The sequence below is a fragment of the Pelodiscus sinensis genome, chromosome 1 (genome assembly GCF_052426305.1).
Source record: "Pelodiscus sinensis isolate ZL-2025 chromosome 1, ASM5242630v1, whole genome shotgun sequence".
Lineage (NCBI taxonomy): Eukaryota > Metazoa > Chordata > Testudines > Trionychidae > Pelodiscus > Pelodiscus sinensis.
This window is the reverse complement of record NC_143052.1, coordinates 31,443,627-31,462,915: the sequence shown is the minus strand read 5'-3', so window position 1 is coordinate 31,462,915 and position 19,289 is coordinate 31,443,627. Positions and strand designations below refer to the sequence as shown.

Genomic DNA, 19,289 nt, shown 5'->3' with positions numbered 1-19,289 from the left:
GGGCAGAGCAACTCTGCCTCGGGCTTCCTGTAGTCAGCCGCTGGTCAGTTTCAGCAGCGGCTGACTTGGGGACGCCTGGGGCAGAGTAGCTGGGGTGCTGCTGGGTTGCTCCAGTAGCACGGCTCCTCGGCGCTACTGGAGCAACCCAGCAGCACCCCAACTGTTCTGCCCCAGGTGTCCTGATTCAACCGCTGCTGAAACTGACCAGCAGCGGCTGAATCAGGACGCCTGGGGCAGAGCAGCTGGGGTGCTGCCGGGTTCATAGAATCATAGAATAATAGGACTGGAAGGGACCTCAAGAGGTCATCGAGTCCAGCCCCCCGCCCTCAAGGCAGGACCAAGCTCCACCTACACCATCCCTGACAGATGTCTATCTAACCTGTTCTTAAATATCTCCAGAGCGGCGCTGTGGGACCAACCCGGCAGCCCCCAGTTGCTCTACCCCAGGGGTAGGCAAGAAAAGCCTGGTCTGCTGGGGGGGGCACTAGCTGCACGCCCCCCTCCCCCCCCCAGCAGACCAGGGAGATGGAGAGCAAAGCCGCGGAGCACGCCCGCAGCGGGACAGCCCAAGCGCGCCCGGGCTGTCCCGCTGCGGGCATGCTCCAAGGCTTTGCTCCCTGTCTCCCTGCAGACCAGGGAGATGGGGAGCAAAGCCGCTAGAGCACTTATGGAAAGTCGCCCAGGCAAACGAGCAAAGCCGCCGAGGCAGCGGGACTCCCGCCGCCTGGGCGGCTTTGCTCATGTGTCCCCGGTCTGCTGGGGGGGGAAGGGGGTTCAGCGGCTTTGCTGGACCACCCCCCACCCCAGCAGACCAAGGAGACCGGGTGAAGCTTCTCTCGCCCCTGAGGACACAGGTGGCGACCCGCCACACGTGAGCTCCGGGGCGAGAAAAGCCCCGTTCGTAAGTGCGGATCTGACGTAAGTCAGATCCGCGTAAGTCGGGGACTGCCTGTACATGTTAAGTCAACCACACAGATCAATATCCTATTCCCTCCTGCTATCACTGGGGTATATCAAATTTCTCAAACATTCAGAGGAAAGTCGCAGAGGGGTAGCTGTGTTAATCTGTAACTTAAACAATGCATGGTCCTTCAGCACCTTAGAGACTAACCAAAAATGTATCATGAGTGGACCCAAACGCACTTCTTCAGATGAATGGAGTAAGGAGTCCAGAGGTACAAATAAAAAGCAGAAAAAAAAGGGGATGGAGAGGGGAGAAGAAGAAAAAAATGTTGTCAACTAGAGTGTCAGTGCTAAATGAGACTAAAAGTGGGCTGCAAGAGCCCAATACTGTACTTAGCTTTTGACGTCATTAGGGTGTTGATACAGAGGCAGTGGGGAGGAGGAGGGGAATGCATGCAGTCGACAGAATTAACCAATAAGCCCAGGCTTATCGGTTAATTGTGTAGTCGTCTACATGTTTATATCTTTACTCCTGAGCACTGCTGAAAAGCTGATTATGGTGGTGGGAGGTGCTGGGAAGAGGAAGAAAAGATGATCTGCAGCGCTGTCTGTTTTTGCTGAGCACCCAATATTTTCTCCATAAGTGCTCTAGCCCCAGAGCACCCACAGAGTCAGCGCCTATGCTTGGGATAGAAACTTTCTGGCTTTCACCAAAGTTGTTGGTTTTGGGGAGGTTTTTGTGTTGTTTATATATCCAGAAACAAAGTTATCTTAAATTTGTATTTACATTGCCTGCCCGCCCCCGCCCCGCTGCCTCTGTATCAACAGATATCCAGATGAGTGAATATGGAACTTGTCCTAGATGTTTGTGTGTGTATACTTACAGCAGACTAAATGCTGCATGCACCATTCTCTTCCTGCTTATACTATCGTGATAGCTGCAGTGATTCATATCTCAGAACAAAGGTGACACTACAGCGTTGCATATATGATGAATACTATAAAAAACAGTTGCAATTTCCAATACATTGGTATCTGCAAGAGTTTCCCTACTCTTACTTGTGTGAGAGTTTCAAGGAAAAACAGAATTAACACAAAGTCTTTTCTCACTACGGGCCTCTCCCCTTAATCCTTTTATCATTCAAATACGTCAAACCGCACTGGTCTGTATAAAATGTATTCGTATTCATTTTTCAATCAAAAGTCAGTTTTCAGGGTACAGTCAAAGTAACATGAGTCAGATTCACCCCTATTTCCTACAATAACTGAAAATATATTGTACAGGAAATTCTCAGAGTTAGTTCGTTCTATTAACTGTCATGAGTAGCATCCTGCTTTCAAAACATAATCCTATTTGTATTAATTTCTAATTGACAACATACTTTAACTTCAAATATCACATGTGTTTAAGAAGGCAGTTCAACAAACTGTGTCAAGCACTGCAGATATGCAACGATGGAAGATACTGGATTTTGCCATCTGACTGGAAACCCACATCTTAAGAAGAGGGACATATAAATCTGAAAGCTTGTCTCTCTCACCAACAGATGCTGATCCAATAAAACATACTGCCTCACCCAACTTGTCTCTTCAAGCACTGCAGAGCCAAAAGATGTTGGTCATCATATCCTATATCAGTGTTTCTCAACTATATATATGTACCCCTTTTTTAAAAAAAAAAAAGTAAGAATTCCATTTAAAAAAAATTATAAGTACCCCCAGTACCTACAGTTTTCAGACACACACAATTGTTTTCTACCATTGCAACACATTTGTTTAATCAACTTAATAGTAGCTGGGTGGGTGATGAAATTTTTGGGTGTAAAAAGGACAAAAGTAATAAAGCGCTGTAAAACTTAAAACAAAAATTCAGTTCTCTCCAAATTTCAGTTGTGTTGACATACCCCCCCCGACTTCTCACAAGTACCCCTAAGGGTACTTAACATAAGAACAGCCATACTGGGTCAGACCAAAGGTCCATCTAGCCCAGTATCCTGTCTGCCAACAGTGGCCAGCACCAGATGCCCCAGAGAGGGTGGACCGAAGACAATGATCTAGCGATTTGTCTCCTGCCATCCCTCTCCAGCTTCTGACAAACAGAGGCCAGGGACACCATTTTATCCCCTGGCTAATAGCCTTTTATGGATCTAATCTCCATGAAATTATCTAGCGTCTCTTTAAACTCTATTATAGTCCTAGCCTTCACAGCCTCCTCTGGCAAGGAGTTCCACAGGTTGACTACACACTGTGTGAAGAAGAACTTTCTTTTATTCGTTTTAAACCTACTTGTACCACTGGTTGAGAAACACTGTCCTATATCATGATTTAATTGTTATAAAACCTCAACAGAAGAAAGAATTTCATACATAATACAAGTTAAATAGTGGCAAATGTGAAAAATCTCAAACAATATGTGCTTAGATACAAACATCCCTACCTGGAAAAAAGTACCATCATACCTTGCCACTGCAGTCAAAATTTGTTACTTGTGCAGTGCACAGAAAGCGGACGAAACAGAAACAGGTGGAAGGAGGAGAATTGCCTGAAGAACTTGAGTGTGGTTTTTCCACAGACAAGCATGATTATTACTATTTAAAGTGGCAGGTTACCTCCTCCTTTTGCCACTTCTGAAGGGAGTCCTGCATGCGATAACCTCTCTCTGTACAATATTCTTTGTTATTCTGAACCATTCTTCTCAAAATACAAAGTCCTCACAGCTAGTCAAACTTGTTCATAATGAGAGAAAAGGAAGTGCTCTTTACCTCATTCAGATTGCCTCTGAAATGTGACCATGAATAATAGGAAAGGAAGTTAGACAGCCAGGCTACGTCTACATTGCCCCTTTTCCGGAAGGGGCATGCTAATTTTTCAGATCGTAATAGGGAAATCCGCGGGGGATTTAAATATCCCCCGCGGCATTTAAATAAAAATGTCCGCCGCTTTTTTCCGGCTTTTAGAAACGCCGGAAAAGAGCGTCTACACTGGCCCCGATCCGGCCCGATCCTCCGGAAAAAAGCCCTTTTCCGGAGGATCTCTTATTCCTACTTCGAAGTATGCATGCGTGGTATTGACGTGGATGTGTGGGGCTGGGTTGCTTCACGCACGCCCCCCAGTTTGGGAACCCATGATCTAGAAGTTGGGGAACAACGCTCCCTAACTACAAGCCAAAGCTGTATGAAAAGCACACTCGCTCTATCCACTGGCAATTGAATAAGTGCATATTTTCTAGAACAGTCTAAAGTTTAGACAAAGTAACTTCTGCTTTTGGACACAGATTATCACGGGACTTCCCAGTTGACACAGAATAATGAATCTTGAACAAGCCTATTTCTCCAACCAGCACCACCACAGCACTTTTCAGTGAGCTGACAGCAAAGTGGTGATTACTAAAATGCTTCTTATTGAAGTGCTGACAAAGCATCTTTTGTGACCAGATTTTTGGATAATTTAACTTCAACATCAGCACACACAACACAGCCAGCACTAGAGCAATATATCATAGGAACTGAAGGGAAACAAGAAATAAAAGAAATAGGATTAGATTTCATTCACTTCTGGACAGTCAAACAATTTTATATTTCACACAAGCTCCAATTCTACAAAAAGTGCTCACATAATAGACTTTATTCATGTGAGTAGACCCATTTAACTCAGAAGAATACATGTTCACACTCAAGAAATCATAAAACAGATACCCCTAAAGACATGATCATTTTTAAACCCATCTTTTTTTTTAAAAAGCCTCAGAGAAAAACAACTCAGCTTTTACCCAATTCCATGTACGTATTTCAGGGTGAAAGTTTAGTTGTAGATGTGTACTCTGCGGAGCACAGTTTGAGAAACACTGCTCTAGGCTTTCCCCTTTTCACTTGCAAGCACTATCCCCTGTTTTCTTCACTGGGTACAGATACAACGAAGCAAGACTACATCACTCCCATTATCAAATGAATTCCACTGGCTCCCCATTCATATCACGGTCCAGAATAAAATACATCTTAGATCACCTCTGATATCACAGCCCTTCCCTTATTTTACACAAATGGAAGCCTCATCTTAACCCATTCTGTGCATTTCACACATTTATAGTTTGAAAATACATTGCAGCATTTTAATGCACTTTTGGGTTCTCTGAGGACTGCTGATCTTTTCAAACTATTTTAAAACCAGAAAACAGATGGAAGCTCTTGCAATAAGGCAAATACTTGCAAACTATCTCCACTATAACACAAACATACAAGACATTAGGAAAGATCTGAAAACTACCAAGTTTCATTTAACTGGAAAAAATTGAACATGCCATGGTGGAGGCAGCAGGATAGATAAACCTGGGTTATGGAGTAGCATGTAAAAGAGATTTGCAGCTTATATTACAATATTTGACAAGTTATGAAAGGAAGCCTACACCAAAAAGAGGACCAAGATAATAAAAGGTTTATATGCCCCACTTCCAGCCAGGAGGGAATTCTCCTGCACAGGAATTGAGCAAGATAGCTGAAGGCTATCCTTTTAGGAACAAGCCTGACCAAGAGGGCTTGCTGAAGGTGGGATCACAGCATGCATGGCTTAGGAGATTCTAGGCAGGTGGAAGCACTGCTGCCCATAAGCAGGCAACTATCTTTTAGAAACCATCCAGGACATTGAAAATTGTGCTGGATTTATCTGCAGTTCATGTCCCATTGGGGCTATGCAACTGGGGAGCTGAAGAAAGTCCCTTAATTGAGTTTTCCCAGAGCTGAGCGAATCTCAGTGTCTGTAATACTCTGCTAAGCACTGTGATCCCCATCTCTGTGTCAGTACTGGAGGAAGCCATAGCACCTGGTTCAGCAAGACAGAGTAAAGGTTCAGGAAGGCAGGAGGTTGGCCTCAGTGGTATTTCAGCACATAAGTGGGTCATAAGTGGGATCTCCATGACTGAGCCTTTTACAAAGATTTGACAGTGCAGGTTTGACTTCCCTGTTCCAGCACCATCGGGACCTGACCGGTCCTGAACAAGAGATTCTGCCAGGCCAGGGACAGTCTCCTGCCACTGGCCCCAAACCCCATCACCTGATGCTAGTCTGCCTTGTCATCCCCTACTTGGCTGCTTGCTGAGCTGCTGCCAGCTCCCTGGGCAACATAGGCTCCAACTCCTGTGACAGGGCTGCTGACCCCACCCTCCAGGGGGCTGCCGACCTTGTTGCCCCTCCCATTCTTAGGCTCCTGTGCTCTCTAGTCCCGGAACATCTCTGATCCTGCCAGATGAGGAATATTGCCGGACCAGAGCGTGCTGGTTTTTGGAGGTACAACCTATAGTTCCAGGAGACATGCAGAGTTCCATTCTGAAGGTGATTCAGGGGGTGATTCTGGGCCCTTATTAAGTGCGAGATTTGCCTATGAATTAGAACAGAAATTAGGAGACCAGAGTTCCATTTCCAATACTGATTCGCAGCAAAAGTCACTATCAAACCACAATCTCACAGGTAGAGCTTGACCTAAATCACAAGCACAAAGCTAATCATCAAGTAATATAGCATTCAACATTGTCTAACATAAAAATGTAACGATCTGAAAAAAATGTAAATTCAGCTAAATCATTTAAAATGTGCAGCAAAATCAGAACATTTTAATGGTTACCGACAAGTGAGATCCGATATTCCTTTAGGAAAATAACTAATAAAAGTTTTTTTTTAAACTTTTATAACTCCTCGCTGCTAAGTACAAAAGCAATACACAAAGTCTACTACTTAAATCAAGATTTCCTGCTTGCTGATTTAAATCAATCCATATAAGCCAGACACTTAGAGAAAATGTAAAGCCACAGCCATGATGTGGGAGTGATGTGGATTCTGTAAGGTATATATAAGATACCAAAACGAAACATCTAAGAATGCAACTCATTTTCTGGGGCTCGATATTCATGATAATCAGGGCATCAAAGCTAAGGATTACATCTGGACATCTGATGGGAGATGGAGTCATAAGCAAATCTGTTGAAATAATTATACTGACAGTGTCACAGTAGATAAAATAAGGCTTTTAAATTCAAAAGAACCAAGTAAAATACTTCACAGCCTTTCACTGTTCACCTAAAGTTTAGCTGCCTCTCAATTTCCTACTCCTATGACTAACTACAGTCTTGTGTACCACCCTAAACTATTCCTTCATATCCTCACTTTGCACTACTGATATTAAGTAGCAATTACATATCGATTAGTCAGTAAGGGGGGGGCTTACTACCCCCGCCCCCCCCACACACACACTCTGTGGCTCTGACGTTGAAATGTACTGCTGTAGCCAGACACAAACCCCATCTTGTTTTTCCACAAACCCCATCTTGTTTCCTCCCCCTCCCCCCCAGAGAGCAAGAGAAAGGCAGTCAGCCTTTGATGCCCTGGGAACACAGGTGTGCTGCCTGTCCCTGACTCTACCATAAACAGAAACCAGACAGTAAATGGGCTAGCTGACGACCCGGGACCTCCCGTCGCCCTGATGGCTAGTACCAGTAATTGACACACCTGCACTGTCCCAGGAGAGGAATCTTCACCCATCACATACCAGAGGTGCCCATTGTCTGCATTTTTCCCAGGTGTAAATTATGCTTTGCACCCTTCGTGGGAAACTTGGTGTTCAAAGCCATTTTTCCTAATTGGCCACTTGAAACCAGGAAGAAGCCTACATGACCCAAGGGATATAAAAGGGGTTGAGTAGCCCACCCCATTTGAGCTCCAATCATCTATACCTGCTGGCAGGTATTGATTGTCTCCCGAGGTCTGTGGGACGCCCAACCTCGCCCTACTTCTTCCCAAGGGATTGAGAGAAAGACGCTGGCCACGCCAAGTCTGGAACACAGGGGTGAGAATATATACCTGCTATGTGTCTATTTTGCATGCATTTAATAAGAGCTCAGAGAACCAAAGGGTTTCATGGTACCTGTAAGTGACTTATTAGTGTAATTTCTGTCCTGTCCTTTGTAGTGTCTGTGTTATCTGTAACACAGTAGTAGCATTTAACAACTAAGTTTACCCTGTAACAATAAATAGTAACTGTTTAAGCTTTAACCTGACTCCTTCAGTTGCTGTAACAGAACCAAGCACAATTTAAAAGAACTTCAGCCGGTCATAAGGGACTCACTGCCCTGACCGTCAGCTGACAACTGCCATGTAGGCAGTTCTTACTACATTTAAAAAGCAGAGGCGCAGTGGCTGGGGACCTGGCATGAGCTGGAACTGAAGCTGGAACATTGGATCCCGCACTGTGCCTCTGCCCTGCTCCTTCCCCCCTCAGAAATGATGCTAGGGAAACCAAAGCCGGCTCCCCCCAGCACCGGTTCCTGCTCTCCACCCCCAATGCCTCTGATACCTAGCCTCTTGATGCCTAGACTTATCAGGTAGCCAGCTAGTCACTTAGCCCTTCTCTGCACATCCTCAAATTATTTGTAGATTGTTTCTCTATTAAATCATTGTACCAAACTCTACTTCTTTCATTGTTAAGCTTTCCTTGTAATATCAAGTTTACTGAATTTATTATTGATCTTTTCTGAACTTTCTTCAGTTTGTCACTTTTTTAAGTGTGGTTCTCACCAGTGGGCACAATATTCCTAGTATGGTCAGACCAAAGCTGTATAGAGAGGCAGTTATTCTCCTGTTGTTTTAGGTAATATCTGCACATACAATTAAAAAATGTTTTGCTGATCACATTTAATGCATGGTGAATTTTTCTTTATCTTGGTCTCTCCATCATTACTGCTCCCCAAGTTTCTTCCTCACAATATACAATCAACTGAAACATCTCTCTCCTATATTGGCCTCTTTCAAAAAAAATCTCATTTTGTTATGCATTTTCCATTTTTCTGATCTCTTGGACCTTCTGTATTATTTTTTATCTTCAAGAGGATTCATAATTCTAACTTCAGAAACAACTACAATCTCATTAACATGCCGTTTATTGAACCTTTAAGGTCATATGGATTTACACATTTAGAACAGCTTGTTCACCAATCCTTACAGTACCCCCTATAAGACTACCCACCCAATCTGATACATTGCCAGTTTTCCTTTGTGTAGTCTTTTCAGCCACAGGAAAGAGTCTCTATCCTTTTAATCCACAGAGTTCCTATATAAGCCAGCAGTTACTATGCCTTTCAGATTCTTAGTTGAAAAATGTATCATATATTTCCTTTTATCATAAAGAGAAATTCAGCTTTGTCTTAACATGTATGCAATATATTCATATCTCCTACACAAAAAGGGAGACAGTTTTGCCCTCAGCCCAGCTGATGCCTAGATCTTATAACAAAATATTATCTGGCCAAGCTAATAATTTAAATACATTTTCACAGCTTTTACAAAAATCTCTTAACACTTTAGTCTTCAAGATTAATTTCAGGACATTTGCTAAATTAAGGAAAAACAACTATAGGCAGGCACACGCCATTTGGCTTTCATCTCTTTGTTAAGCATGCCATTCAGCTTACCAAAACTGCAGGCAATCTTGTGCCATTAACATTAAAAACAGTAACTGAAAGCCACATTTCAAGAGATCCAAAACTTTAGCATCTAGGTTCTAGTGGCAATGAATAAAAACATTTACTATCCAAAGGAATATTTCTATGCTTTATTGTATACATCTTGTATAGAAACCTGATATATCAATCAATAAATAGGAACTGTCTCCTTATGCAATGAGCTTAACTTGGGATCTAAAAGTGTTCCTTGCCATTCTTGTTCCTTACCATTACTCAATTCTCGAGATTATCTTTGCCTTGAATTTACGTTGCATTGAGGAAGTAGTTATTAAAATTCAGATTTAGTGACATTTCAAAGGCTAACTGACCTTCTGACTAGCAAGACAGAAGAATGTGTTAACTAGATATAACGAATAGTCCTATGGCACCTTAGAGACAAAAATATATACAGCCACTCTCCGAGTTACAAACAAGTTACGGACCAACACTTGGTCCGTAATCAAACTGTTCGTAACTCAGACACCGCTGTTCGTAAGCGCGGGCCGCATTCGTAACTCAAGTACCGCCTTTACGACTGCTCCATGGGAGCTCTGGTCATAAGTGCGAACAGTCGTAATTCGACTGTTCACAACTCGGGTAGCGGCTGTATAGTATCATGAGCTCATCTGAAGTACAGGCAGTCCCCGGGTTACGTACAAGATAGGGACTGTAGGTTTGTTCTTAAGTTGAATTTGTATGTAAGTCGGAACTGGTACATATTGTAGGGGAAACTCTAGCCAAACATTTTTTTTAGTTTTGGATAGCATAGGGAAAGGTTAACTCCCCTCTAATGTTTGTTTTGCTGTCTGTTCCCCTGTTCAGAAGATTTCACATCTATTTCTGTCCCTGTGACAAACTCAGGACTAAAGGAGTAACTCATCAAATACCAAACAGCTCTGCACCATGCTTTGAGCTAATAGCTTTATTTCCACACACCACCCAGGGTTCTAGGAGGAGGGTCCTTTTTTTGCTAACACAATGAGGCCAGCACTTTGTTTGTTTTGGTGGAGTCTTTGTTTGCCCAGGGAGCCCAGCATGTATAGGGGGAGGAGGGGCGGAGAGGCTGCTTTTGTCTGCTGTTCGGCAGCCTGTTGCTCAGGGGAGGGGGCAGCCTGTTGCTGGCAGGGGGGGAGGGGGGAGGCGTGCAGGATGCGAGGCCGCGGGGGGGGGCGGGCAGCGGGCGTGGGGAGGCACTTTTCCTCTGCCCGGCAGCTCTGCGGGATCCCTGTCCCTGTGGCCAGCTGCTGCAGGCAGAGGCCAGTTGGAGCCGGCCGAAGAGGAGGAGGAGGTGGATTCTAGGACCCAGGTGAGCGAGCCCCAGGGACACTGCTGCGCTCCGGGAGCCCGGCATGTATAGAGGGGAGGAGGGGCAGAGAGGCTGCTTTTGTCTGTTCGGCAGCCTGTTGCTCAGGGGAGGGGGCAGCCTGTTGCTGGCAGGGGGGTGGGAGGGGGCGTGGGAAGGCACTTTTCCTCTGCCCGCCAGCTCTGCGGGACCCCAGTCGGAGCCGGCCCGAGGAGGAGGAGGATCCTAGGACCCAGGTGAGCGAGCCCCGGGAATGCTGCTGCGCATGTGCGGGAGTTGCCTCACCCCGTTCGTATCTAGGGATCCGACGTAAGTCGGATCCACGTAAGTCGGGGACTGCCTGTAGTGGGTTTTGCCCACGAAAGCTAAATTATTATTTATTAATAATAATTATGATTAGCTTTTGTGGGCAAAACCCACTACTTTAGATGAAAAGCTTCAGGGCGGAGCTGAGATTATAACAGGAAAATCTTAAACAACAAACTAATAGTCTGGTAGCACTTTAAAGACTAACAAAATACGTATATAGTATCATGAGCTTTCGTGGGCACAGCCCACTTCTTAAATGACTGGAGTGTTTTGATTCTGGACATCCGACACTCGGGTCATCTGAAGAAGTGGGCTGTGTCCACGAAAGCTCATGATACTATCTACATATTTTGTTAGTCTTTAAAGTGCTACCAGACTATTTGTTGTTTAAGTTTTTACTTTAGCTGAGCTCATAATATTATGTGGCAATGGTCCCCAATCTGTGGGCTGTAGACCGCTGGTGGTCCATGGAAAATTTAAAAACAAGGATTGGGCCCACTTCTCTTTTCTTTTTCTCTTCTTGGTTATTTTCCCTCTCCCAAAGAGTAGGGTCCATGAAATTTTAATAGATTGAAAAAGGGTCTGTATGCTCAAAAAAGTTGGGAAGCACTGCTACAAATATTTTTATTAGTCTCAAAAGTGCCACAGGACTACTTGTTGTTTTTGAAGTTACAGACTAATACGGCTACCCCCTGAGACTTTTTAATTAAACATGTGAGAAAATATAGTACGAGTCCCGAAGCTGCTTCTGACTCTTTCCTAATACAGATAAATGGCACAGCAGTATTAGTTTAGTATCATATTGTGATGCCATAGTTGGAGCTTTGTTAAAATGTAGCAAATATATGTCAGATTTTTAGGGGTAACATATACCCTTAAAGAAAACAAATGCTTAAGCATCCAAATAGGATTTATTAGCAAACCATAGTAAGTGTATTAATTATAAATGCACTAATTTATACATGTCTCCAAATTATGTATTTCTATTTAAGAACAATTGAACAAGAAACTGGCCTGGAACAAGTGCTGAGTAACACAGACACCCCTGAACTCATGTGAGACACTTAGTTGGCCCAACTTAGACTTCCACCATCCTGTCCATTGTTTCATTCCCTCCACATACCCTGTCTTTTCTGCATTTAATCTTCCAAATCGAAAAAGTATCTCTATTAGTTTTAGACTCTAGGTCACAAATAAAAACCATAAAGAAACCAAGAAACTGCATTTGCATTAAGCCTGCTTTTTCCTCCTAGCATCAGCCAGAAAACAAAAAAGGATTTTGAAAGAAACCATCACTGGTGCTAACTACAGGTTGAAACTTTCTAGTCTGGCACTTTCTGGTCCAGCAACATCCATGGTCCAGTATGATTTTAGTTAATGCTACCATGCTAGCAGCAATGTTTCGTTATCTCCAGAGGGATGAACAGAAGAACATTATGGGCATGTGAGGTCTGTTCAGTTTATCCTTGGAGGATAGGTTTCAAAATGGATGACAAAAGTTGGACTATCAAAAGTAAAATATAGGAAACAGTAAAAGGAGGCTTGTCGTGCAACTATCTGCAAAATGCATCTTGCATAAAGAAGGAAATTCTGATTTTGAAAAGTAAGATAAATGTATTCTCTTTTCAGCGGTATGTCCTGTGTATGCTAACAGTTGTTTATGTGTAAACAAAAGGCAGTTTTCCATTACATCTCATTCCTCCTTTCCCCGATGAAGTCTACAAAGCACTAGTCAGTTAATAGTGACAAGGAAAGGCGGAGGATTAGTAGGATATTTCATGAATAAAAAGGAAGCCCCATGAAACTATCAGTGTGTGTGCCAACTGTCACCCTTTGAACTTATGATCAGTGTGGCCAAGTCTCCCGTTGTCCCATAAAGTTTGTTTACAGCTACTAGTCCTAGATCTAATTTACTCCTAAATTTCTTCAAAGAAATAAGTAGTGGAGGTGTTGGTAATGCTGCTAGACAATATTGACCTACTGTGGTCTAGCAAATTCTCTGGTTCAGCACCAGTCAGGAGGGTGCCCGACCAGAGAGGTTCAACCGGTAGAAGAAAACTTTATCAAAAAATGGATATCAGTGCTTCTTTGATATCTGTAAAGATGCTCCAAAAATCTCTCACAACTTGGCTTTTTTTCCTATGTTTGTGACTTCTAGATTGCTGTGAGCAGGAGCGGATATAGGGCAGGGCAAACAGGGCGGCCGCCCCGGGCCCGCGCTTAAAAAAACCCCGCGCATGCGCCGTGGCGCCACCGCGCATGGCATCACGGCGCATGCACTGTGGCAAAGGGGGGCCCCACGGAGTTATGCTGCCCCACGGAGTTATGCTGAATTCACAGGCACTTACCTTCCTTCCTTCCCCACCCCCCCGCATCCTCCTCCTGTTCTGAAATGTGATTTGTCCTTTTCATATGTGTTCATTTTTTTTTTTAATTGTATCCTTTGGTATATATGGTTGTGACTATTTTCTTCCACTACTTGATCTGAGGAAGTGGGTCTGGCCCACGAAAGCTCATCACCTAATAAACCATCTTGTTAGTCTTTAAAGTGCTACATAGTCCTGTATTTTGCTTAAGCTACACCAGACTAACACGGCTACATTTCTATTACTAATTCTTTCAGCCTTCCTTCATAGGTCATGTTCTCTAAACCTTTAATCATTCTTGTTGCTCTTCTCTGGACCCTCTCCAATTTCTCCACATCTTTCTTGAAATGCGGTGCCCAGAACTGGATACAATACTCCAACTGAGGCCTAACCAGCACAGAGTAGAGCAGAAGAATGACTTCTCGTGTCTTGTTCACAACACACCTGTTAATGCATCCCAGAATCATGTTTGCTTTTTTTGCAACAGCATCACACTGCTGACTCATATTCAGCTTGTGGTCCACTATAACCCCTAGATCCCTTTCTGCCATCCTCCTTCCAAAACAGTCGCTTCCCATTCTGTAAGTGTGAAACTGATTGTTCCTTCCTAAGTGGAGCACTTTGCATTTGTCTTTATTAAACTTCATCCTGTTTACCTCAGATCATTTCTCCAATTTGTCCAGATCATTTTGAATTATGACCCTATCCTCCAGATTAGTCGCAACCCCTCCCAGCTTGGTATCATCTGCAAACTTAATAAGCATACTTCCTATGCCAATATCAAAATCGTTGATGAAGATATTGAACAGAGCCGGTCCCAAAACAGACCCCTGAGGAACCCCACTTATTATACCTTTCCAGCAGGATTGTGAACCATTAATAACTACTCTCTGAGTACGGTTATCCAGCCAGTTATGCACCCACCTTATAGTAGCCCCATCTAAGTTGTATTTGCCTAGTTTATTGATAAGAATATCATGCGAGACCGTATCAAATGCCTTACTAAAGTCTAGGTATACCACATCCACCGTTTCTCCCTTATCCACAAGACTAGTTATTCTATCAAAGAAAGCTATCAGATGGTTTGACATGATTTGTTCTTTACAAATCCATGCTGGCTGTTCCCTATCATCTTGCCACCTTCCAAATGTTTACAGATGATTTCCTTAATTACCTGCTCCATTATCTTCCTGGCACATAAGTTAAACTAACCGGTCTGTAGTTTCCTGGATTGTTCTTATTTCCCTATTTATAAATGAGCACTATATTTGCCCCTTTTCCAGTCTTCTGGAATCTCTCATGTCTCCCATGATTTTCCAGAGATGATAGAGGAGGTATCTGAGCCTCTACCTATCAGCTTCTTGAGTATTCTAGGATGCATCTCATCAGGCCCTGGTGATTTGCTGGCATCTAACTTTTCTAGGTGATTTTTAACTTGTTCTTTTTTTATTTTGTCTTCTAAACCTACCCCTATCCCACTAGCATTCATTATGTCAGGCGTTCCTTCTTCAGACTTCTCAGTGAAGATCGAAACAAAGAAGTCATTTAGCATCTCTGCCATTTTCAAGTTTCCTGTTACTGTTTCTCCCTCCTCACTGAGCAGTGGGCTTACCCTGTCCCTGGTCTTCCTCTTGCTTCTAATGTATTTATAAAAAGTTTTCTTGTTTCCCTTTATTCCCATAGCTAGTCTGAGCTCATTTTGTGCCTTTGCCTTTCTAATCTTGCCCCTGCATTCCTGTGTTGTTTGCCTATATTCATCCTTTGTAATTTGTCCTACTTTCCATTTTTTAATATGACTCCTTTTTTATTTTTAGATCATGCAAGATCTCGTGGTTAAGCCAAGGCAGCCTTTTGCCATATTTTCTATCTTTCCGACACAGCAGAATAGCTTGTTTTGGACCCTTAATAATGTCACTTTGAAAAACTGCCAACTCTCCTCAGTTGTTTTTCCCCTCAGTCTTGACTCCCATTTGACTTTACTTATCAGCTCTCTGTGCTTACCAAAATCTGCCTTCCTGAAATCCATTGTCTCTATTTTGCTGTTCTCTCTTCTACCCTTCCTTAGGATTGTGAATATTTATCTTACTTTTCAAAATATGAATTTCCCTCTTTTTATTAAAGATGCATTTTGCAGGTAGTTGCATGACAAGCCTCCTTTTACTGTTTCCTATATTTTACTTTTGATAGTCCAACTCTTGTCATCCATTTTGAAACCTATCCTCCAAGGATAACGTGAGCAGACCTCACATGCCCATAATGTTCTTCTGTTCATCCCTCTGGAGATAACGAAACATTGCTGTTAGCATGGTAGCATTAACTAGCCTGATTCCATAAGAATTAGCATTTATTTATTCTACCGAGAACAAGGGGGGAAAGGAATGGAGAGGAAAAAGGAAAAGTAATCTCTGGTCTGGTACAGTAAATCAGGAGCCACATTATTCTCATCAGGTCAGAAATGCATTTTAAGATGCAATATTTTGCTGAGCTCTTCATTAGTGCCACTGCAATTTACTAACCTATTCCCTTTTGTATCCTTAATTGGCTGCTACCCAACCTTAGTCAAAAAAGATTTTGTCACTGCATCTTAAGCAAGGCTGATGCTTTGACAACATGAACAAGGGCTTTTTACATCAGGGCGCGGCCTTCAAATTAATCTATACAACTTGGATTTCATGAACTAATCTCCTGGACTGGACCTCAACAGTAATCTGTAAGTTCATGCCTCTTGCGTCAAAATATAAAAAGCCATACTTTGCATTAATCACTATCTAATAACTTTATAAATAGAAAAAATTAGCATGAAGAGGAAACAGTGTTAAAGGTTACAAACTGTTGATCTACACAGTCTTGAAGGTCATAAAAGCACGTGGCTCCCATATACCATTCTGTACAAATTTAAAGTTCTTGCATAAATGCTCAATTTAGTCTTTGCATCTCCATGGAGATGGAAAGTATCTTCATTTTACATTATTAAATAGCAGGGGAGAAAGTAACACATTTCTTATAGGCACTACAGGATCACAACTCCATGGTAGGGAGTGGGGTTGCAATATGACAGTATCTGTAAGAAATGTAAGTGTAGAATGGAGTACTCAGGGCAGGGGGTTGGAGGAGTGTGTGGCAGAGTCCCATCCACCTGGGCTGGTCAAGGAACACACTCAAAAAAACAGAACAAAAACTTACCACTTTTTTAAAGACCACCTCATATCTGGTATCTCGCAGCATACCCAAAGAAAGCAAAAAATCCCATCCACTGCCAAGCATGTTTTCCATATTCTCCATGTACACCAAGCCATATTTCAATAAGCTCAAACATTCCTTATTCAAGAGCATTTTTATCACTTACGTAAAAAGTGTTTTTCCAATAAGGCGATTTCTAGGTGACCTTTGATTTCATTTAATCTATCAGATTCTGTTCTGTTAAAATCCTGGATTCCTGATGCCATATTGATGGTCCCTGGACCAGCCTACGAAAAAGGAGATGAAACAAAACATGTTAACAATTCAAAAAGAAGCTTCTCCCGAAAGTGTCACTTAAACACATAAATTTACTTCAAAGACAGTAAACAGAGAGCTGTGTGAAAAAATGTGTAAGCATTTGAAGCCAATTCTAAAATGAATCAACTCAGCAACCCTCTTATTCAGCATTAGAATTACTGAAATGAATCAATAACAGCTGATCAAACACACCAAATCTTCTTTAGACAAGATCAGCACTCAGTGCGCTTGCTCAGAAAAATTCTAGATTTGCTGCAACATGACAATCATTTCACTTCCCTCATGCTGGCTTAAGGTGCATTTCAAATAATGTTCTTTTTCCTTGAATATGACATATAGCCAAGTAAAACAAACAAAATCCACTATGAAAATAAGCAACAATCTAAGTCCTGGTCTACACTTAAAATTTAGGTTGACAATATCTATAGCTCTCACGACTGTGAAAAATCCCCATTCCTGAGTGCCACAGCCATGCTGACCTAAACACTCCGTGCAGACTACAGCATTCTTCCACTGATCTAGCTACTGTTGCTCAGGGAGGCACAATTTACTACAGGAGTGACTGTGCTTTCACTGCTGTAGCGTATGTCTACATTATGATGTCACAGAAGCAGAGTTGCAGTTCCACAGCTATATTGCTTTAACCCCTATAGAAACAGATTCTTCTAAGCACTTATTGCCATTCTGTACAAATCCTCTCACATATGCGAATACTTTAGCATCAAGACAATCCTGAAAGAAGAAAATCTGTAGTCCTGATGCAAGAAAGGGAACAAAATAGCTATGCAGGATTTTTGTTACATTTTTAAAAGGAATGCAAGTAGTGGCCGAAAGACAGTGGTGCAGGACAAAAACTCCAGGCTCTTCCATCTTTGGTCTGTGATTTATTACTGTCTTTATCAGCAGCAGCTGAATAAACTAAGCACTGGAAATACTGCTGAATGTGAAAATCAAATACCTGGCTACCAACAGAAGCAACGACTGCCTGCACAAAATGAAACAAAGACACATATATACGTAGTAAGAGACAGGTGAGGATTTACTTTTTTGGGGGGGAGGGGGGGACAAATTTCTATTTTTGCAGCCTGATTAAAATATCATTTGCACTGTACAAAGCCTGTAGATTAATTTTGGGTTTAAACTCTTCGAGTATTCCTTGTGTTAAATGCTTGCCAGATGCCAGCATTTCCAGTATTCGTTTTATAAGTAAAGTAAAGGTGACTTTATTCATAGCCCACAGTTGAGTCATCAGTAAGCATTCAGAGCTCAAGCGAGATAGAAATGAAACATTTTATACAAAATAAAATCCTGTAACTAGGTTAGTTTAATATGATCTAAATATAGTCAAGTAATTCAGCAAGTTAATGGAATAATTTTAAATTTTAAAAACAAATTGCATGTTTAAAAACCAATTATAAAGTATTTAGTTTTAAAATGTTTTTGTATCCCACACAAAGGTTTTAAAAGCAACTCAGTGATTAATTTATAACATATAGAGTGCACAGATTATTTTCACTGTTAGGAATGATTTATACTTTTTAAGTACCCTATCAATATACCTATAAGTGAGGTCCATTGGTGTCAACTGGCAAATAGGTTCTCTGTTCTCTATGATCAACTCCTTTATCAAACCTGAAACTGATTACACATAATGTGCTGTTTTATGGTATTAAGCTACCTATTGTGGATAATAAGATCTTGCCTGGAAGCTTGTAATTCATCAATATCCATAATCACTGCAAGATATGTTTACATAAAATATTTAAGGAATGCTGAAAATTATATCCTTATGGTCTTTGGTATCTTCCTCCTTACAGCTGAAGCGCCTAACTTGGCAGCAACAAGTTATGCAGCTGACATCAAGCACTTAGTGACAAATCCTCAACTCCCAGTGTTGAAGAGATAATACAGGGCTGGTTAAGGAACTGTGTCACAGCATGCCACATATCAAAGTGCATACTCTCCTAGAACAGGATGCCATATCAAGCAGAAATACAGGCAGTCCCCGAGTTACGCGGATCCAACTTATGTCGGATCCGCAGTTACTAACGGGGCTTTTTTCGCCCCGGAGGACGGGAGCGGCGGGATGCCCAGATGTGCCGCGGTCCGCCGCCCCCGTTCTCCGGGGCGAGAAAAGCTGCTCCCCTTGTCTGCAGGGAGACGGGGAGCAAAGCCTTGGAGCACGCCCGCAGGGGGACAGCTCAGGCGCACTTGGGCTGTCCCGCTGCGGGTATGCTCCACGGCTTTCCTCCCCGTCTCCCTGGTCTGCTGGTCGGGAGACGGGGAGCAAAGCCACGGAGCACGCCCGCAGAGGGACAGCCCAGGCACGCTTGGGCTGTCCCGCTGCGGGCGTGCTCCATGGCTTTGCTCCCCGTCTCCCTGGTCTGACCAGTTGCTCTGCCCCAAGCATCCTGATTCAGCCGCTGCT

The 19,289-nt window shown here is 42.8% G+C and overlaps 1 protein-coding gene across 5 annotated transcripts in view; it reads right to left on the bottom strand.

Annotated features, from left to right (window-relative positions):
• Positions 1-19,289, bottom strand: part of GRAMD4 (GRAM domain containing 4) — a 125,512-nt gene that overhangs the window by 49,799 nt on the left and 56,424 nt on the right. For all 5 annotated transcript variants that reach the window (XM_075927714.2, XM_075927735.2, XM_075927721.2 and 2 more), the window contains exon 3: positions 16,710-16,830. In XM_075927714.2, the coding sequence (XP_075783829.1) occupies positions 16,710-16,830 (121 nt within the window). The remainder of the gene's footprint in view (positions 1-16,709; positions 16,831-19,289) is intronic.